This window comes from Phodopus roborovskii, unplaced genomic scaffold (assembly GCF_943737965.1).
Source record: "Phodopus roborovskii unplaced genomic scaffold, PHOROB, whole genome shotgun sequence".
Classification (NCBI taxonomy): domain Eukaryota; kingdom Metazoa; phylum Chordata; class Mammalia; order Rodentia; family Cricetidae; genus Phodopus; species Phodopus roborovskii.
In genome coordinates, this window is record NW_026126480.1 from 35,428,847 (window position 1) to 35,446,893 (window position 18,047).

Below are 18,047 nucleotides of genomic sequence, written 5' to 3' on the forward strand. Positions count from 1 at the left end.
AGTTTTTGTATTCCAGGTTCTTAACAATTGATTGGTTAATTTTTCTGGGATAGGATTGTTTTGTAGCCCAGGCTGGCTTCAGACTTGGGATCCTGCCTTTGCCTCCTGAGTGCTGGGATCACAGGCATGCCCTCCATTTATGAGGATAAGGTCCTGGCTGCTTCCCGGATGCTCACAGACCTTGTCTAAGTCACTCCAGCTCCAGTTAAGGCCTCATCTTGGAAATGCTGGCTGACACATTTCCTGTAGGAAGGGAGCCCTGAGGCACCCAGGCTCTGGGCCATCATCCTTCACCCTTCCGCCCACCTCACTTGTTGGAATCGTCTGTGTGTCTGTCTATCTCCCTATGGGGCTGTGAGGCTGGAGGTTGTTGCATAAAAGTTATTCAAGAAATGCTAGGCATAAGTGTGTTGAATGCAGAATCTTGCCCACTCTGGATTGGTAAGGCTCATGACTGTCTGCCATGCTCCTGGGCTCCTGCCTTTGGGGAGGCTTTGCAAGGCATGCTGGGATGGGTTCAAGCTGTGCACTATGAGAAGGCAACAGTGGGGGATTCACAGATCACACTGCTCCCTTTGCTATCTACCCCTGTGTCCGGGCCAACAGCACCCTTGCTCTGTAGTTCTGGCTGGTCTAGGACTCACTATGTAGACCAAGCTGGCCTAGAACTCATGGGCAATCTTTCTGCCTCTACTTCTCAAGTACTAGGATTTCAGGGATGTTCCAGAAGATCTGGCCAGCTTTTTGCTTCATTGCTAGCCCTGGAGAGCTATGAAAGGACACTCAATGGCTGCTTGAACTACTTTAGGCTAGGAGCTATAGCTCAGTGGAAGGATGCACACTTTGTCTATATAAGGCCCTGAGTCTGGTTTTGCACACACAAATAGATTAAAAACCTTTGAATATTTATTGATTTGTGTATGTGTGTGCCAACATGTGTCATGGCCCATGTGTAGAGGTCGTAGAACAACTTCCTTCAACCATGGGGCTCCTAGAAGCAAACTCAGGCTTGTGTGACAAGTACCATTATCATCTGAGTTATCTCACTTCCTCAAACATATATGATTTTAATGTGTTCTTTGGAAGAAGTGGCATGCATGTGGTACAATTAAGAAGCATTCAGATGGTACATACCTTTAATCCCAGTGCTTGGAGGCAGAGACAGGCAGATATCTGAGTCTGCATAGTGAGTTCCAGGCCAGCCAGGGCTACAAAGTAAGACCCTGACTCAACAACAAAAAGCACGCAGAAAGTTGTATATTAGAGGCTAAGTCTTTCCTATACTTGCCCTTCCCTGCTCCAGAGCAACTGCATTCTCCAGCAGTCACCATAGGTACCATTTTCTTGTGCAGTCTTCTGGAAATAACATACGCACAACAAACATGTGAAAGATCTGTCCCTCATTCACGTGGCAGCAGGCAGCAATTCCACAGACTCTGCTCTGGTCATGCATTTTGGCTTAAGCGGGAATGAGACTGTGAAGATGACTCTGCATCTATCTAGATAAATATATAAGAAGCCTCCCTTTTCATGGCTGCGTACTATTTTGACATGGGAAATTATGTCATAGCTTATTAACTATTCTCTCCTGCATGGATATTTCATTTGTTTCCTGTTTAGAAGTTATAGGTAAGAATCTTCAACTTCTTTTATTTTGTATATTGCCTGGTATGTCAGAGAGCTGGGATTTCAGGGTCAAAGACTGTGTATTTGTGATGTTGGCACCAAGTATCAGACCAGCTGCAGCATAAGTGTCACTGATTTATTTACCCATCCTTTCGGAGTGCTAAGTGTGCCGACACTTTGAATTTTGCCCATTTGATAGGTGACAGGTGTTGTGTTATATAATTTGACTTTATAGTGCTCTTCCTTTCAGAAAGTTTTAAAATACAAACATAACATTTTCATATAGCTTTTACCATATTATCTTTTTTATTTGGTGCTGGGGATCAGAGCCATTGCATGGTAAGCACACACTGCACCAGGGCCCCCAGCCCTTGACTGTCTTCAAGTGTACAGCTAGTCAGAGTTAAGTATAGTCACATGCTGGGCAGCAGAATTTCTCTGTTGAGTCCCAAAATTAGTGAGGCTGACAATGTCAGGCCCAGTCTGGGACACTTGGGACTAAGAGATGAATCAGCCCCTCTTCACTGCAACAACTCCCAGGCTGATAGGAGATAGAATGTCAACAGGGAGACACAACTGTAGTCAGAGCTGAGTCTGAGGGCTCTTCGGGTGCTCCAGAAGACTGCTAGGAACAGTGACTCGGAATGACCTGGGAAGGGCAGTTTTCAGGAGCAGAGGACCTGTACCTGAACAAAGACCCAGAGGCCTAGAGGTGGGATGTGCTCTGAAGCTGCAGGTGAAGCCTGCAGGGAGTTCTTGAGGATTTGGTCTTTCTAGGAGGTAAGCTTAGGACACAGATCAAAGGTTAGTGTTGAAGCCTCTGGTAGCACTAGTCTGTAATCCCAGCGAGACACAGGGTACAGGAGTTCAAGGCCAACCTGAGCTGCCCATCTAGAATCATTCAAATACTAAAAGACAAGACAGAAGGCTTCTGGGGTGAGGTGGGGCCAGTGCCGGGCAGAGGCTTTATGACTGCAGGTTCAAGCCCTGGGGTCTTCTCCACCCCCATCCCACCCCCCACCCCCCGCTTGAAGGACAGAACAGGAGATGCAGAGGGTGGCAGGAGGTTTGGGTCTGGTAAAGGGACCCAGGTCCTGGGGGGGCTGGTTTGGGTTTCAAGAAGGAAGGAGGCGTGGGGAAGCCAGTCGAATGAGGTTCCCCAGCGAAGCAGGAGCGGCAGGCAGGTCCCTCCTTTCCTGGCGGGTCCCTAGGTCGCTGCGGATCTCTAAGCCACGCCCACGGACACCAAGGGGTAGGACAGCTGCCCTCTTCCCTATCCCCTCGGGTGCTTTGTGGGTTGGGGGTGTGCGTGAGAGCCAGTGTTGCTATGGCAACTAGGCCGGGTGGTCGGGCCCTGGAGCCCTGGCAGCTAGAAAAGGCGAGAGGCGGGGCAGCGGGAGGTGCCAGGGCTGCGCGGCGGGGCGGGGGCCTGGGTCTCCCGGGAGGAGCTGGGGAACACCGGGCGCCTCTCGCGGAGGTGCACGCCAAGTTCTCGGGTGAGTGTGTATGCGTGTGAGCTGGCCCGAGGAGCACGGGCGGGTGTGAGAGCGAGCACACGTGTCGGGTGTGCACTTGTGTGCGCTTTGGGGCCCTTGCCTGGCCCTCTGCGCCCCGCGCCCCTCCCGGCTGCCCGCGGCAGCTCCCGCCACTCCCGCCCCGCACCGCCTCTCCGGTCCTCGCCCGCCACGCCGCAGTCGCTGCCGCCGCCCAGCCTGAGCCCGCGGGCCGCCCGTGCAGGGCACCTGTTGGAGGCCCAGGGACAGGTGCGGGGCCGGGCCGGCCAGGGGAGCGCTGGCGGGGATGAGAGGAGAAAACTGAAGCAGGGGGTTCCCACTTTGGTAGAGCGGATGGCTCGGGTTAGGGACTAGGCAGGCAGGCAGGCAGGCAGGCAGAAGCTTGGGCTGAGTGAAGAAAAGCCTAGAGAGGTGGGTGAGCCTGGCCAGCCCCACGCCTGATGGGGAAGATGGCCAGAGCCTCAGCAGCAATGGAAGGGAGCTGTGGGGTCCCTGGGGGGGATTGGAGGGATGGGAACAGAAGGGGAACCCAGAGTGAGAGGAAAGTCTTGGAAAGGTGACAGAGGGACAATGTACAGGTAGTGAGTGGGTAGGGTTAAGGGGAGTCACGACCTGTCTGCCAGGACTGATCTGGCAACCCAGCCAGTCCCTTTGGAGGCAGGCCTCCTGTCTGCCCACCAACTAGCACAAATCACCTCTCCCTTGACACCCAGGAAGGGAGGGAAGTGAGCTTCCTTCAGACCCCAGCCAGCCACGCCAGCTCTACACTCGTCTCCCAGCCAGAGGTGCTGCATGAGGGGCCGCAGGGGGGATCGCATGACCATCAACATCCAGGAGCACATGGCCATCAACGTGTGTCCTGGACCCATCAGGCCCATCCGCCAGATCTCGGACTACTTCCCTCGCAGGGGGCCCGGACCAGAGGCTGCTGGCGGCAGGGGCTGTGGGGAAGCCCCTGCTCACCTGGCCCCTCTGGCTCTGGCCCCCCCTGCGGCTCTCCTTGGGGCCACCACACCCGATGATGGAGCTGAGGTAGACAGCTATGACTCAGATGATACCAGTGAGTCTGGGGGCTCAGCGGGCTTGTGGGAGGGAACAGCCTCTTGTGTGTGTGTGTGTGTGTGTGTGTGTGTGTGTGTGTGTGGAGGGTGGGGAGAAGGGAGGGCGGTCCTGCCACCACAGCTGCAGTCTGGGTGCAGATTATAGCTTCAGCAAGGCTCAATATTCAATATTTCTGCTGAGACACTCCACCACCCACACAGTCAGTTGCGGCCGAGCCAGGGACCTAGACACAGGCATGCACATGGCTGCTCAGCCTCTTACACACACACACTGGGAGGCCAGCAGAGATGTGGACACATTCTTCTAGCCACTAGATCTCACACACTTGACTTCTCTTCCCTTTTCTGCAGCTGCTCTGGGCACATTGGAATTTGACCTTCTCTATGATCAGGCTTCCTGCACTCTGCACTGTAGAGTCCTCAGGGCCAAGGTGTGCATCCCTCCTTCCTGGGCTGCTACCCTAGGGTGGGGGCTCCATCTTCCCCCACCCAAAGCAGACTCCTGCATCTCTGGAACTGTACTCTGTGGGGATCTAGTCCTGCAGAAGGAGGGAGAAAGTCTTGGGAGTCTAAAACCCTCCTTGCACCTATCCTCAGGGCCTCAAGCCCATGGATTTCAATGGCCTGGCTGACCCCTATGTAAAGCTGCACCTCCTGCCAGGAGCCTGCAAGGTATGTCTCCTTCCAGGATTGGCTTGGCTTGGGTCCCTCCTAGCTCCCACCTTCAGCCTTTGGGGCCCCAGGGTCCATGCATCAGAGTCATTTGTCCCCATGCCCCAGGCCAATAAACTTAAAACTAAGACGCAGAGGAACACACTGAACCCCGTGTGGAACGAGGAGCTGACATACAGCGGAATCACGGATGATGACATCACTCACAAGGTGCTCAGGTGAGGGCTTTTCTCCAGCCCAGCACCTCTGGGCTAGCTGTTATTATAACCTTTGGTTGGTCCCATTAACCCTGTTTTGCTGTCACTCCAAAATAATCAGTGGCTCGCAAGCCCCCTTAGCAGCAGGTCCAAATGTCCCGACCGGTGTAGCAGAGGACCACTGTTTGGCAGCAGAAGGCCTTATCAGTAAGGCCACATACACTCTTGGCTTCCTCTGACTACCTCAGGCATTCATCTGAGGCTCAACCCCAAACCTGCCTCTGGAAAGATTTCTCTGCTCCCCAAGACCCTGCCTCAGAGTCCTTGACTTTGGTCAAAACCGACATACCTCAGGCTGCCCACTGTTCCTTATCTGTATTCCCTGAGGAGTAGTCTTCCTGGTCAGGGAACTTGCCCTGTCACCCTAGGTATGAGAAGTATCCCAAAGAGTGTGGAGCTGAGTTCATGTTGGGAGAGACTTCGTCCTTTATTCTTGGGTAACAGGGAGCCACTGAGGGTTTATCACAGGAGAGGCATGGTCATCAGGGCTGGTCCACAGGGCTCACCATGGTGTCAGAGGTGGGATAAATAAAAGCACAGAAGCAGCAAAATTGGCCTCGTGTTCCTCAGGGTAGACAGTACAGCCTCAAAGTTGCAGAAGGCAGTTTTTGTTTTGACAAGGTCAGCCCAGGCTAGCCTTGAACTCAGATCCTTCTGCCTCAGCCTTCTGAGTGCTAGGCTCACAGTGCACTGCTATAGCCTGTTATTAGGGAGCATTTCTTTGCTTTTCCTCATGACAGTTTTAGTAGGTCGGTATGTTTAAGCCCCAGTTTACAGATGGACAGTTAGGTGACTTGCCCAAGGTCACACAGGTAATAGGCAGGGCTGGACTTTCAATACACCTTCATACCATAGCTACTCTTCCCTTAACCCTGTAGTGATGCATCTGGGCCAGGCTGGCTCCCTGTTCCGGCAGCAAAGAACCAGGCACCCAAGTCAAGCAGGAATCCTTGGCTGCATAAAGCAGCTAAACACCCTCTGGGGACTACCATTGCATCTGTGGCCATACTCACCCACCCACACTTGTGGGGTTCAGTTGGCACCTGTCCCCAGATGGGGAACAGAGTTCCAGAAGCTGTGAGAGCTTCCTGTGAGCAGACAGGGCAGATCCAATTGCCCTTCTCAAGCTCCCACCCATTTTACAGATGAGGTGGCAAACTTAGGGCAGAGCTGGGACTGGTCCGAGGACCTTTTTCCTCTCTCTGGAGCGGGGCTCAGATGCTCTGGGGCCCTGACCCTGCAGTTCCCTGCCAGGATCTCTGTCTGTGACGAGGACAAGCTGAGCCACAATGAGTTTATCGGGGAGATCCGAGTGCCCCTCCGCCGCCTCAAGCCTTCACAGAAGAAGCATTTTAACATCTGCCTTGAGCGCCAGGTTCCGGTCCGTGTGGGGCTAATGGGTATGAGGAGGGGACCTAGAAAGGCCAGCTTGTCAGAACCTTTTCTTTGCCCCCTCAGCTTCCTTCACCCTCTTCAATGTCTGCAGCGCTGAGGGGCATTTCCTGTTACCTGAAGGAGGTGAGGCCCATCCTGGGAACACTGTCTGGGTGGTAGGCAGCAGAGGACCTAGGCTGACCTCTTGACCCCTGCCTCCTTTTCTGGCAGCTGGAGCAGGCAGAGCAGGGACCTGGGCTGCTGGAAGAGCGTGGGCGCATCCTGCTGAGCCTCAGCTATAGCTCTAGGCGGCATGGGTTGCTGGTGGGCATCGTTCGCTGTGCTCACCTGGCTGCCATGGATGTTAACGGCTACTCTGATCCTTATGTGAAGACGTGAGCCTTTGCCCAAGCCTGATCCCAGCCTAATTGCTCCGGGACTTAGCCTGTCCCTAACTTCACTCTTCCCTCCCTCTGTAGGTACTTGAGACCAGATGTGGACAAGAAATCCAAGCATAAAACATGTGTAAAGAAGAAGACGTTAAACCCAGAATTTAATGAGGTAAACAAGACAGGGAGCAGAAATAAAGATGGGCTGGGGACAGCGATGTGATCAGAAGGCCCAACAGAAAGCATCTCTGCCTTGTTTTCAGGAATTCTTCTATGAGATGGAACTCTCCACTCTGGCCACCAAGACCCTGGAAGTCACAGTCTGGGACTATGACATTGGCAAATCCAATGACTTCATAGGTGAGTGGAGGAGCCCACCAGGGTGCTGAGGGGGAGGTGGCATAGGAGAATGGGCACTGACTGGGTGAGCATGCCTTGGCTGTTCTTCAGGTGGTGTGTCTCTGGGGCCAGGAGCCAGGGGAGAGGCACAGAAGCACTGGAGTGACTGTCTCCATCAGCCAGACACAGCCCTGGAGCGCTGGCACACCCTGACCAGCGAGCTGCCCCCAGCGGCAGGGGCTTTCCCTTTGGCCTAAGCAGACAGCAGCTGCCCAGCACAGGCCCTTTGGGCCGGGTCCAGTACCCAACCTTCGCACGAGTGTGTTGCACGTTTACATGGGGTGGGATGCCCCCTGCCTCACACTACCTGTCTTATTTTTGTGAGTCTCTGTGACCGTGGGTCTGTCTTCTTGTGAGGGACTGTGGAGAGCTATATTCACATATGCAAACTTTTTCCTGCCTGACTTGCTGTTACCTGCAAATATGCAACCACCCCATGCACAGGGCCACACGGGAGTCTCCTGCCAGTGCCCCTACCCCACCTTGCTACTCCTCTCTTGGCCTCTCCAGGCTGCCTGGCCCCCTGCTTCACAGGGAGGAGGTCGGATTAGGGGAGATTAGAGGAGGACATTTCCAAAAGAGGAAAGGACAAGTAAAGAAAGAGCCAACCTTTAATACAGAGCCTTTGTTAAAAAGTCCCAGCCCTGCTCGGCTGCTCTTGTAAAGGGGCAGCCTCCACTGGGTCTCTGCCTCCCTAAGATGGGGCAGATAACTGTCCCCTGGATGGGGCTGGGATGTGAGGGCAGGGGCCCTGCCACCTTCCTCGGGGACATTTGTGCATGTTTACGCCTTTTCTGATTGTGTCAGTGGCCGAAGCATGGCAACTGGGCATCAATAAACATCTCTTGAGAAGTGGGCTCAGGTGTGCTGGCGTGGGAGGAGCACTGTGCGGGGGCCTGGCAAGCAGCACTGGGTGGCTACTCTGGGATGTCAATTACCAGGTCGTCGTCTCCATCCAGGGCATCATCCCCGCTGCCTGCATCGCTGAACATCTGCTGAGGGACGGTGCTCAGGATCGTGTGTGGGGGCATCTTGGGAGGAGGCAGGGGGGTCAGGGCCGCCCCAACACTGGCCCCAGAACCCCTGGCAGGGAAGGCCAGTGGCCCACCCACAGGGCAGTCAGGGGGTCCTACAGCCATCTGCAGCAGGGGGAAAAACACAAGGAGGGCTTGTCAGATGCACAACACCCACTGAAAGGCAGTTCAAGGGGTGGGGGAAGCCCCTCTGTAGCTCCTCAGTCTCAAGCCATGAAGTGCCTGGGGTGAGGGGCAGTGATGGAGGCATGACAGGGATGGGGGGATGAGGGGATGGGACTCTGACAGGGAACCTGACAGAAAAGCTGGGCTTGTCCCTCAATAGCAAGGTGGGCATGGTTGCTTTGTGCCAGTAGTTAAAGCCAGATTCAGGACTAGCTCAGAGTGCCTTCTTCCTGCCTCTGGGCACCTTGGGTATCGCCTGCCACCACTGCTTGGCTCTCCCTCCTCCTCCTGTGGGATTCACTGGTTCATGGTGGGCATCACAGGTTACCTGAGCCAGAAGCCTAAGCAGAAGCTTTGTCCCCCAGCTTCTATGGCATTGTGGATGAGCCCCTCCTTGGGACCCCAGCAGCCACCAGCCTGGGCCAGGCCCTCCTCTCGGCTCACCTGGTCTAGGTACCAGCCTCCTAACTGGACTCCCTGCCTTCAGCCTCTCCCAGATCCAGCTCCTCCTCCACACTTCGGCCAGAGTGATCACTCTAGAACACAAACCTGAGCATGTCACTCCTCTGCCAGGGGCCTTGGCCCTGGCTGCCCTCAGGATGGTCAGTGCAGTGTGCCTAAACAGGCCGGGCCTGCTCCATTGGTCAAAGTCACACTTTGTCCTGGGAGCTGAGACATGGCCTCTGCTCTGCCCCGTCCTGCCAGGTCCTCACACATCCTCCCTCAAGACAGCTCTCTGGGTGCTGTGACATCTCATGTGCCGTGGGCAAACTGAACACCTACTATGACTCAGATAATGCCTATCAATAATCTCTACTTTATAGGACCATCCTGGAAAAGAGGTGGGGCCATATACCAGAGGAAGGAACTGAGATGTGGAAAATGAATGTTAAAGAAATAGGATGCTAGTCCTCACTGGGCAGCACCCAAGGTGCACTTGGGACTGGGGTAGCAAACAACACCTATATGTGGTCTCCACCATGGTCTCCTGATTGCTGCCACACCTGGCCCTGTGTCCTGCTTTCTGCTTCTCAAGGAGCCCCACCTTCGACTCTGTTTGTGGGGTGATGTGAGGGTACTAGAGTAGTCAAGGCCTCGGGAAACGGGTGTCAGACAGGAGGGCAGTTGTGGAAAGAACCAGGACCCCTGTGGGGTTTGAATGAGAATGCCCCACCCCTCATAGGCTCTTATGGTTGACTACTGGTCCCCAGCTGGCAAAGCTGTATAGAATCAAGAAGCTGGCCTTGCTGGAGGAGGTGTGTCACTGGAGGTGGGCTTTGACTTTTCAAAAGCTCTCACTATTCCCAGCTCAGATGCATTCATTTTCCATCTCTCCCTCCCTCTGCCTGCCTCCTCTGTCTCATGGACTCTAACCCTCTGAAATCATAAGCTCCAAATAAACACTTCATGTTGTCTTGATTGTGGTGTCACAGCGACAGAAAAGTAACCAAGACGGTCCCCATATGCACGGAAAAGCAGATGCACACACAGACTTGAGGGCAGCTCCACGAGGACAGGCCTCTTCTGGTTCCCCTCTGCACCAGCACCCTGCTCCCCACGGACTACCCTAACCAGGATTTCCTAAGCACACTAGGACAGCCAATGTGGCTCTCTGTGCTGCCGGGGCCCAAGCACTGTCTAGCTGATGCTCTCCAGGTCTCACTCATTAGTTCAGTGGTGTGCCCAAGGTCACAGTGAATCTGTGAGAGACTAGGATTCAAACCCAGCTAAGGCTAACGTGCCAGCCCTTTATCCTCGCCTTGGTCTTCAGTATCTCACTCGCCTCAGTTCACACTTGCTACCTCCTATATCTTCCACCCAGTGCATGGACACAGGCCCCTCCCGTCTCCGTCTAGGCCTCCTTTACTTTCAGTGTCATTTCCTGCCATTCCTGTCCTGCTGCAGCTGACCTCCCACCATGCTCCTTTCCCCTCCCGCTGCCACCTCAGCTGGGACAACCCTGATCTCAGTGACCCTGTACTTCAACATCAGCCCTTCCCTGACCCTCCAGTCACCATGTCTCAGCATGCCACCCTCTCACCTGCCCTAGGTTGCTGTGCTTTGTTTCCACCCACCTGTCCTGAATGTGAGAAGCAAAACCTCTTAGGAAAGGCCAGTGTGGACTTTTGTCCCACTCTTTTCCCCAGTGCTAGGGATCAGACCTGGGGCCTTGAAAATGCCAGGCAAGAGCTACTACTGAGCCCCATGCTCGATCCCAGAATTCATACTTAATCTCCAGGAGCTGGAGATACAGGCAGCTGTAAGCCGGTTGGTGTAAGACACTGAACTTGGGTCCCCCTGGAAGAGCAAGCAAACGTTTCTAACCTATGAGTCATTTCTCTAATCCCTAGAATTCATTCATTCAGCCTTTCATTTATTCTTTTTTCTCTCCCTCCTCATTCCCTCTTTCTCTGAGGATATAGCCTGGAATTCACTAGGTAGACGAGGATAGCCTCAGACTCATAGAGTCATCTCCCTGAGCCTCCCAAGGGTTGGGATTAAAGGCCAACACCCCTATGCCAGGCAGAATTCACACTCTTAGTCACTATAAATACAGTCTGTGATCTGCTTATGGTGTCTGAGCAAAGAGCTGTTTAGCCTGGTCCCTACACAACTCTGCTTCCAAGCTGATGGGCATTCCCATCTTCCTTTGTCTTTAGCTCACTTCTCATCACTCCTGGGGCTTCGTGTTTGGCCTTCTCCCCTTTGCCAGCCATGCAGCCCTACAAAGCCTCAGCTCACACAGCCACTATCCAGCTGGCACTTCCAGATGCCCTCTCAAAAGGTCCAAGGCCTATTTTTCATCTCTCTTCTAAACCCAGCTTCTCCTATCACCTTCCTCACCTCAGAAAACTGTCACTCAGTCATTTCATTACTCAGAAGAGCCCTGGAATCCTTCTGGGCTCCTTTCTCCCCCTCATAGCCAGACTGGGTCTCTGAGGAAACCCTGCAGCCATCTTTGACATGGATCCATGGAGCACTCTCTGGGTTTCTTGCAGTCACTTCCTTCCCATCATCCTGATTACTCCAGACCTGTACCCAGGCCTCAACCCACACAGCCATGTTGTCCATGTGTCTAAAATGCAAGCTGAGCTCGATCCTGCCCTGCTCACCCTGTCCAAGTGGCTCTCACACCATTTCTGTATAAGCCCTAGTTTCTCTTACACCTCAAAGGCCCTATGTGCTTCCCTCAGGCACCTAGTCTCTGACCACCTGCTCTGTGCCCCTACACACACACACACACACACACACACACACACACACACACACACACACTTATTTATTTTGCTTGTTTGAGACACAACTTTACTATGCAGCCTTGGCTGACCTGGAACTCACTAGGTAGACCAGGCTGGACTTGAACACATAGGAATCCACCTGCCTCTGCCTCCCAGATGGCTGGGATTAAGGGCATGTGCCAGCATGTTCTGCTCTTCCTTGTCTTTCAACAAGCATGTTCACTAGACTGAAACCCTTTCCCAGGCACCTCATGGCTTACCTTCCTGTATTCAGTCAATAGCACCCTAGACTATCCACCTTAAAAATCCCATCACTCTCTTACTAGGGCCAATCCATCTTATTTATCTTTTGCCAGTTCTGTCATAACAGGGCCTCTGTACAAGGGTTTGGCCCTGTTTTTTTATGAGCTGCAGCCTCCAGACAGGCTCTCAACACAGGCAGTGCCCCTCTACACTTGCTGACTTTACCCAGTTTGATCACTTGTGAGTCTAGGACACTAGCTCAAAGTCACAGTTCTGAACTGGGAAGCCTTGACTCTACACACCACTCACCACCCTGTCCCAGCTCCAGCAGTACCCATGACCTGTACAAACATGCTTCACTCCAGCCATGGTGCAGGGCCTGCCGTAGAGCCAGGTGGTGAGGCAGAAGCCTAACTTGGGAGTCTTCCAAGACTGATTCTGACACTGCCAATGAGCCAGAACTCCTCTACTCTGTCCTTCAGTGCTGAGCCTTAGGCTGAGTCTTAGCATTTCAAATCCATCTTTCAAAAGCTGGATATCGTGATGGAGATATAGCCCAGCTGGTTAGGAGCTTACCTAACATGCATGAGGCACTGGGCTCAACTCTCAGCGCTTCGTAAACCAGATGTGGTGGCACGTGCCCATAATCCTAGCACTTGGAAAGTGGAGGCAGGAGAACAAAGAGTTTAAAATCACCCTACTAGCTCCTGCTACAAGAGGTCCCTCTCAAACGAAGCACCCAAAGTCGCTGTGCATGCCCCTAGTCCTAAGCTTTCTTCAGGTGGATGTCCTGCCTTTGTGGCCCCTCCCTATAGTCCCCACCTCAGGGTACCTTGAGTTTCCGGGGTAGTCGGGACCGTTTCTCCAGCTTGGGCCTCAGGGGGCTGGGCTCAGGCAGCTGCAGGGCCAGGTAGTCAGAAGGGAATGGGGGGTAAGGGGGGGAAGCCAGCTGAGGTGGGAGTAGGAAGATGGAGATGGGAAATGGAGTAGGTAAAGGTGAGGGGTGAAGGGAAGAAATGTACACAGGAAAATGGAAAAACAAAAGAGATGCTGATGAGTGTGGCTCCCAGGGCTCCTGAGAACAGAGGGGAAGGGACAGCAGCAGGACCATGTCCTGGGTCTGACCCCTAGTCCTCCACAGGAGAGAAGTAGGCAATCTGACTCACACCCTCCAAATGCTACTTGCTGGCCACATGTGGACACATTCTGAGTTGGGAAACCTTGCCCTGAGACCTAGCCCCTTTGCCCATATGAATCCCACTGTATTCCCAGGCATGGTGGCGCACTATTTCCTGGTCTTTATCCCAACTCACCGAGCTCAGGTATGGGGAGGGGGCCCCAGAGGTCTGCAGAGGAAATCCTGTTGAAGGAGGCAAGGAGAGGCTGGAAGGGGATGGGGCACCCCCCATCGGAGGGCTTCTCTTCCTGGGGAAGGGATAGGGAGAAGGGTCACAAACAGCTGGAAAGCTCAGATTCCCCCACCCCTGCCCTGGCAATTATGGCTCCTCCTTACCTCTTGGGGGCTGGTGTGTCAGACAACTTGGGTGTCCCTTCTGTCTCACTGTTGTCTGAAGATGCAGTGGCATCTGAATCTGTGGGGAGGGCTGGTCAGTGAGGTTGTAGAGTTTCCCATCTACCTCAGAGGACGGTAACCTCAATACTATAGCAGGAAGCTAGGGAGGGAGACTTCCCATTCAGCACACATGCAAGTAAGGGATTCTGGACAGTCCCTCAGCTCGCACACCTATTTCCTACTTAAGTACCTCCAAGGCACACTTGCCAGCGCATACTATGTGCCAGGCTCCTGGTCTTTTTAAGCACAGAGGGGGAAAGGCAAGCACATCACCTCCACTTTCCAATGGTCTGACTGAACTCAGGTCTGTGATTCTGAAGCCATCTTACACCACTCTTTCTCGTGACTCTAAAATAACTTTCAGCTTCTTCTCCATTTTCCTTATTTGGGGACCCACTAAAACACTCCTCAAAACTATTTCCTTCCTCTGCTCCACATTCCAACTACCACAAGTTTGGGCCACTGCCACTACCATGTCAAAATCATCTGCTCAGCCATCTTACCACTGCCAACTACTGTTCAAGCCAACTTAATAACTCTGTCCACATGCAGTGTTTTAGTCTGTCTACAGTCTACCTTAAGCAAGACTTAAGTAAGGACTTGACCTAGGGCACCTGGCTAATTGCTTTACTTCAGAACTGCAATCCTGGCCTCCAGGCCCCCATTTTTCCAAAAGAAGATCTACTTCCTAGCTCTGTGTTCTTCTAGAAGTTTTGCCTTTCACTTAGCAGTCACTGTACATGATATATGTTATCTTATACTTAGATCCTTGATTTATAGTTGAGACACAATCTTAATATATATGTGTATCTCTGGCTGGCCTGGAACACAAAGAGAGATCTTCCTGCTATTGCCTCCCTAATATAAATTTTTATGCTTAGGTATTTTTGTGTGAGGAGTGTGTACCATGTTCATGCCCAAGCCTGAGGGAGTCAGAAGAAGGCATTCAACACCCTAGGATAGAGTGAATTGGCTGTGAGCTACCATGCAAGTATAGAACTGAACCCAGGTCCTTTCCAAGAGCAGCAGGTGCTCTAAACTACAGGGCCATCTTGTTAGCTCTTTGGTTGCAATTTAAAGTTAAATGTTAAAAAATACTTAAGTTAGGCCAGGCAGTGGTGGTGCATACATTTAATCCCAGCACTTGGGAGGCAGAGGCAGGCAGATCTCTGAGTTTGAGGGCAGCCTGGTTGGTCTATAGAGGGTGTTCTAGGACAGTCAGAGATACACAGAGAAACCTTGTCTTGGAAAAAACTTTTCTTAAGTTGGAAAAAACTAGCCTTTGTGCACACCAGCCTAGAGTTACTCTCATCACATTTTTCACCTGGAAAGCTTTAGCCCTGTATTCACAGGCAAACTGCTGCTCCAATTCCTAAACACCTCTTAAAGAGACTTTCTCATTCATACACAATTCAGATACTACAGGCTTTTGTGTGATTTACAAGCTAGAATGACTTTAACACTTTGCATGGAGAGCTGGGCATTGGTGGTGCTTGCCTTTAGTCCCAGAATGCGGGAGGCAGAGGCAGGCAGATCTCTATGAGTTCCAGGCCAACCTGACCTACAGAGCTAGTTCCAGGACAGGTTCCAAAACAATACAGAAAAACCCTGTCTCAAAAAACAAAACAAAAAACAACAACAACAAAACCACTTTGCTGATTTGTTTTTAGTCAGGATCTCTGCAATCCCAGTTGGCCTGGAAGCCTGGAACTCAATATGTAGATTAGACTGGCTTTCAAATTGGTGATTCTCCTGTCTCAGCCTCCTAAGTGCTAAAACTACAGGCATATTCAACCATACCCATCTGCATTTCATTTATTTAATTTTGTTTTTTTTGAGACACAGAGTCTTACTTTGTAGCTCAAGCTGGCTTGGAACTTAAGAGCTATTTCCTGCCTCATGCTCTGTTGAGATTATAGGTGTAAAGCACCATGCCCAGGTGGCTTTTGCATTTGTAGCTTTTTACTTTATTTGGAGATGAGTGTCATGTAGCTGAGGTTGGCCTTGAACTTCTGGTCCTCCTGACTCTACCTCCTAAGGGGGGCTGGAATTAAAGGCTACCATGTCTTGCTTTTCACCCCACCCTCATCCCATTTTTGAAACATGGTCTCATTATGTAACTAGATTGGAACTCATATTTAGGTGGTTTTTTTTTTTTAATTACATTTACTTATTTGTGAGTACATGGATGCATGCATGTAGAGGTCAGAGGTACAACCTAAGAGAACCATTTTCTCCTACAATGTGGGTCCTGGGGATTGAACTCAAGTAGTCAGGTTCAGTAGCAAGTGCCTTTGCTCAATAAGCCATCTCAAAAGAAGCTGGTGTTGGGACTGGAGGAAAGGCCCAGTAGCTAAGAGGACCTGGGATGGATTCCAAGTACTCCCTTCACTGAACAAAACCAGCTATCTATAACTCATCTGGAGAGATCCAATGCCCTCTTCTGGCCTACATAGGGACTACATGTACATGGCACACAGACGTACAAGCAGGCAAAACACCCATACACATAAAAATATGTATCTTTTAAAAAACAAAAGAAACTGTGGGTTTGCTGCTGGTGGTGTGTGTGTGTGTGTGTGTGTGTGTGTGTGGTGGTGGTGTCACAGCATGAAGGAAGTCCCAGCATTGGGGAGCCTGAGTGAGGAGGACTTTGAGTTTGGGACCAATTAAAGCTACAAATGAAAAACATACTTCAAAAAAACATAAAAAATAATAAAGGTTTTAAAATGTTAAGTTGAAAATGTAATGTTCACAAAAAAAGTTCTAATAAAACACAGCCGTTTTGTTTATTAATATGCTGGCTACAGCTGTTTTCACATATGCAGTTTGCTTCAAGGACAATATTTTACAAAGCCAACAATATTTTTTTTTGACCCTTTGTAAAGGAAATTTATCAACTCCTGTTATACTATAGTTACTATAATTTAACTGTTTTAATTTTCATCAAATTCCCATTATCACTTAAAATTCTAGTTTGTTTCTTTAAAAAAATTTCAAGTCAGCCAGGCACTTGGGAGGTAGAGGCAGGTGGATCTCTGTGAGTTCAAGGCCAGCCTGGTCTACAAGAGTTCCAGGACAGGCTCCAAAGCCACAGAGAGACCCTGTCTCGAAAATCAAAAAAACAAAAAACAACAAAAAAATCAAGTGATTTTATTATCATTACTATTAGTGTGTTTGTGCAGGTACTAACATGCTATGGCAAATGTTTTGAGGTTAGAGGACACTTTCACAAGTTTTTTCCTCCTTTGCAGGCTCCAGGAATCAAGCCCCTTTGTTTTAAAAAACTGGCTCTTGCTCATGAACCATATGCTTTTGCCTCTTGAGTGACGATGGGATTAGAGGCATGGGGTAATAATACACCTTTCTAGTTTATTTTTTCACATAACATGGATATAAATGACAAGAGGTAGAGGCTTCGTTCATTTTGCCAGCCTCTGCCAAACACAGTGCCTGGAACACAGTGATAAGAAAATACTTAAAAGACTCTCCAGGCGTTGTGGCACATGCCTTTGATCCCAGTACTTGGGAGGCAGAGGCATGTGGATTTATGAGTTGCAGGTCAGCCTGGTCTACAGAGAGAATTGCAGGATTGCCAGGGCTACATAGAGAAAAGAAGGAAAAAGGTAGGAAGAGGGAAGAAAGGAAGGGAGGGAGGGAAGGAGGAAACAGAAGGCAAGCAACAAGGCTTAAAGGGCTGCACCAGCTTCCACATCCTAAGAGAACGGACCCAGGAACAATTGTTTAAAGTGCCAGTATCATCTTCCTGCAAATGTTCATGACTTTGCTCACCGGAAGAATCTTCGTCCACGTTCTCGTACTGCAGAAGTCGATCTAGAAGGAAACTGGGAGAAATGGGAAAGAGAATAATTATTCTAATTTATCAATGTTCTTCGGCTAGACATCTATCTAGTTCCTTATAGAAGGCCCACTGGATCTTCCTAGGAGCGCATGCATTTGTGGTCCTATTCCAGGATGGAGCGAGAATGAGGATTCCCTAGGTGTAGCATAGCCTTTGTCCCTCAAGAAGCCTTACCTCTTGTCCCGGGAAACTTTCAGCAATTTCCTCTGCGCCTTCCTGAGCTCCTCCTGGAAGCACTCATGTTCCTGTATCGGACAAGGTGAGTGTTGAGCCAAGAGCAATCCGTAAAAGCCCCAGAACCCAGGGACATCTCCACCCCTTTTACCACATGGGTAAACTGAGGTCCTCAGCGCTAGGCCTCACCCACAACCTTCCCAGGCCAGCACTCACATAAATGAGGAACTTGAGCTTCCGCTTCAGATTCCTGTATTTTTTTTTGTAGTCCACTTCGCCGTCCGCTGGTCCGTTCATGACCGGTCTGGGAGTATCGCCCCAGAGAAGAGTACCGCTACCCAGAAGCAAGTTGGCCCGGCCTCTCACACTTCCACTTCCGGAGACTTGGCAACGCCGTACGAAGTGGACTACAACTCCCGGCGAGCTCCGCGAGCAGGGAGCGTAATGACACCACCCGGCCTCTAG

General features: G+C 51.3%; 2 protein-coding genes across 10 annotated transcripts; one reads left to right on the forward strand and one right to left on the reverse strand.

The window, feature by feature from the left end:
- Positions 1-2,909: 2,909 nt before the first annotated feature.
- Doc2a (double C2 domain alpha) lies at positions 2,910-8,146 on the forward strand. 6 transcript variants are annotated; one of them, XM_051193015.1, is made up of 11 exons: positions 2,910-3,122; positions 3,920-4,200; positions 4,553-4,632; positions 4,799-4,873; positions 4,982-5,091; positions 6,385-6,511; positions 6,589-6,648; positions 6,736-6,899; positions 6,984-7,065; positions 7,157-7,253; positions 7,344-8,146. In XM_051193015.1, the coding sequence occupies exons 2-11, from the start codon at positions 3,933-3,935 to the stop codon at positions 7,487-7,489; spliced, it is 1,209 nt and encodes a 402-aa protein (XP_051048972.1). In that variant the 5' UTR covers positions 2,910-3,122; positions 3,920-3,932; the 3' UTR covers positions 7,490-8,146. The 6 variants fall into 6 exon arrangements, with proteins under 6 accessions (XP_051048972.1, XP_051048968.1, XP_051048970.1 ...); XM_051193011.1 differs by having other exon boundaries at positions 2,912-3,122; positions 3,854-4,200; XM_051193013.1 differs by having other exon boundaries at positions 2,912-3,122; positions 3,858-4,200.
- On the reverse strand, positions 7,031-17,960 carry Ino80e (INO80 complex subunit E). Of its 4 annotated transcripts, none has more exons than XM_051193037.1 (8): positions 17,799-17,960; positions 17,583-17,653; positions 17,339-17,391; positions 13,487-13,565; positions 13,287-13,398; positions 12,806-12,871; positions 8,936-9,027; positions 8,283-8,431 (listed from the first exon to the last, which is right to left on the reverse strand). In XM_051193037.1, exons 1-7 carry the CDS (start codon positions 17,877-17,879, stop codon positions 8,956-8,958), a joined length of 534 nt encoding a protein of 177 aa, XP_051048994.1. In that variant the 5' UTR covers positions 17,880-17,960; the 3' UTR covers positions 8,283-8,431; positions 8,936-8,955. The 4 variants fall into 4 exon arrangements, with proteins under 4 accessions (XP_051048991.1, XP_051048992.1, XP_051048994.1 ...); XM_051193036.1 differs by having other exon boundaries at positions 12,806-12,922; XM_051193034.1 differs by lacking the exon at positions 8,936-9,027 and having other exon boundaries at positions 7,031-8,431.
- Between the last annotated feature and the right edge of the window lie 87 nt (positions 17,961-18,047).

Bases quoted from the DNA above. Each gene is read 5' to 3' on its own strand.
- Doc2a (XM_051193015.1), top strand. From the start codon at position 3,933: ATGAGGGGCCGCAGGGGGGATCGCATGACCATCAACATCCAGGAGCAC. The intron at 6,512-6,588 runs GTCCGTGTGGGG...TTGCCCCCTCAG, and splicing joins GCCTTGAGCGCCAGGTTCCG to CTTCCTTCACCCTCTTCAAT. The intron at 6,900-6,983 runs GTGAGCCTTTGC...CTCCCTCTGTAG, and splicing joins TCTGATCCTTATGTGAAGAC to GTACTTGAGACCAGATGTGG.
- Ino80e (XM_051193034.1), bottom strand. From the start codon at position 17,879: ATGAACGGACCAGCGGACGGCGAAGTGGACTACAAAAAAAAATACAGG. The intron at 17,392-17,582 runs GTAAGGCTTCTT...CATTTCTCCCAG, and splicing joins AAAGTTTCCCGGGACAAGAG to TTTCCTTCTAGATCGACTTC. The intron at 13,566-17,338 runs GTGAGCAAAGTC...CCCTCCCCACAG, and splicing joins CGTGGACGAAGATTCTTCCG to ATTCAGATGCCACTGCATCT.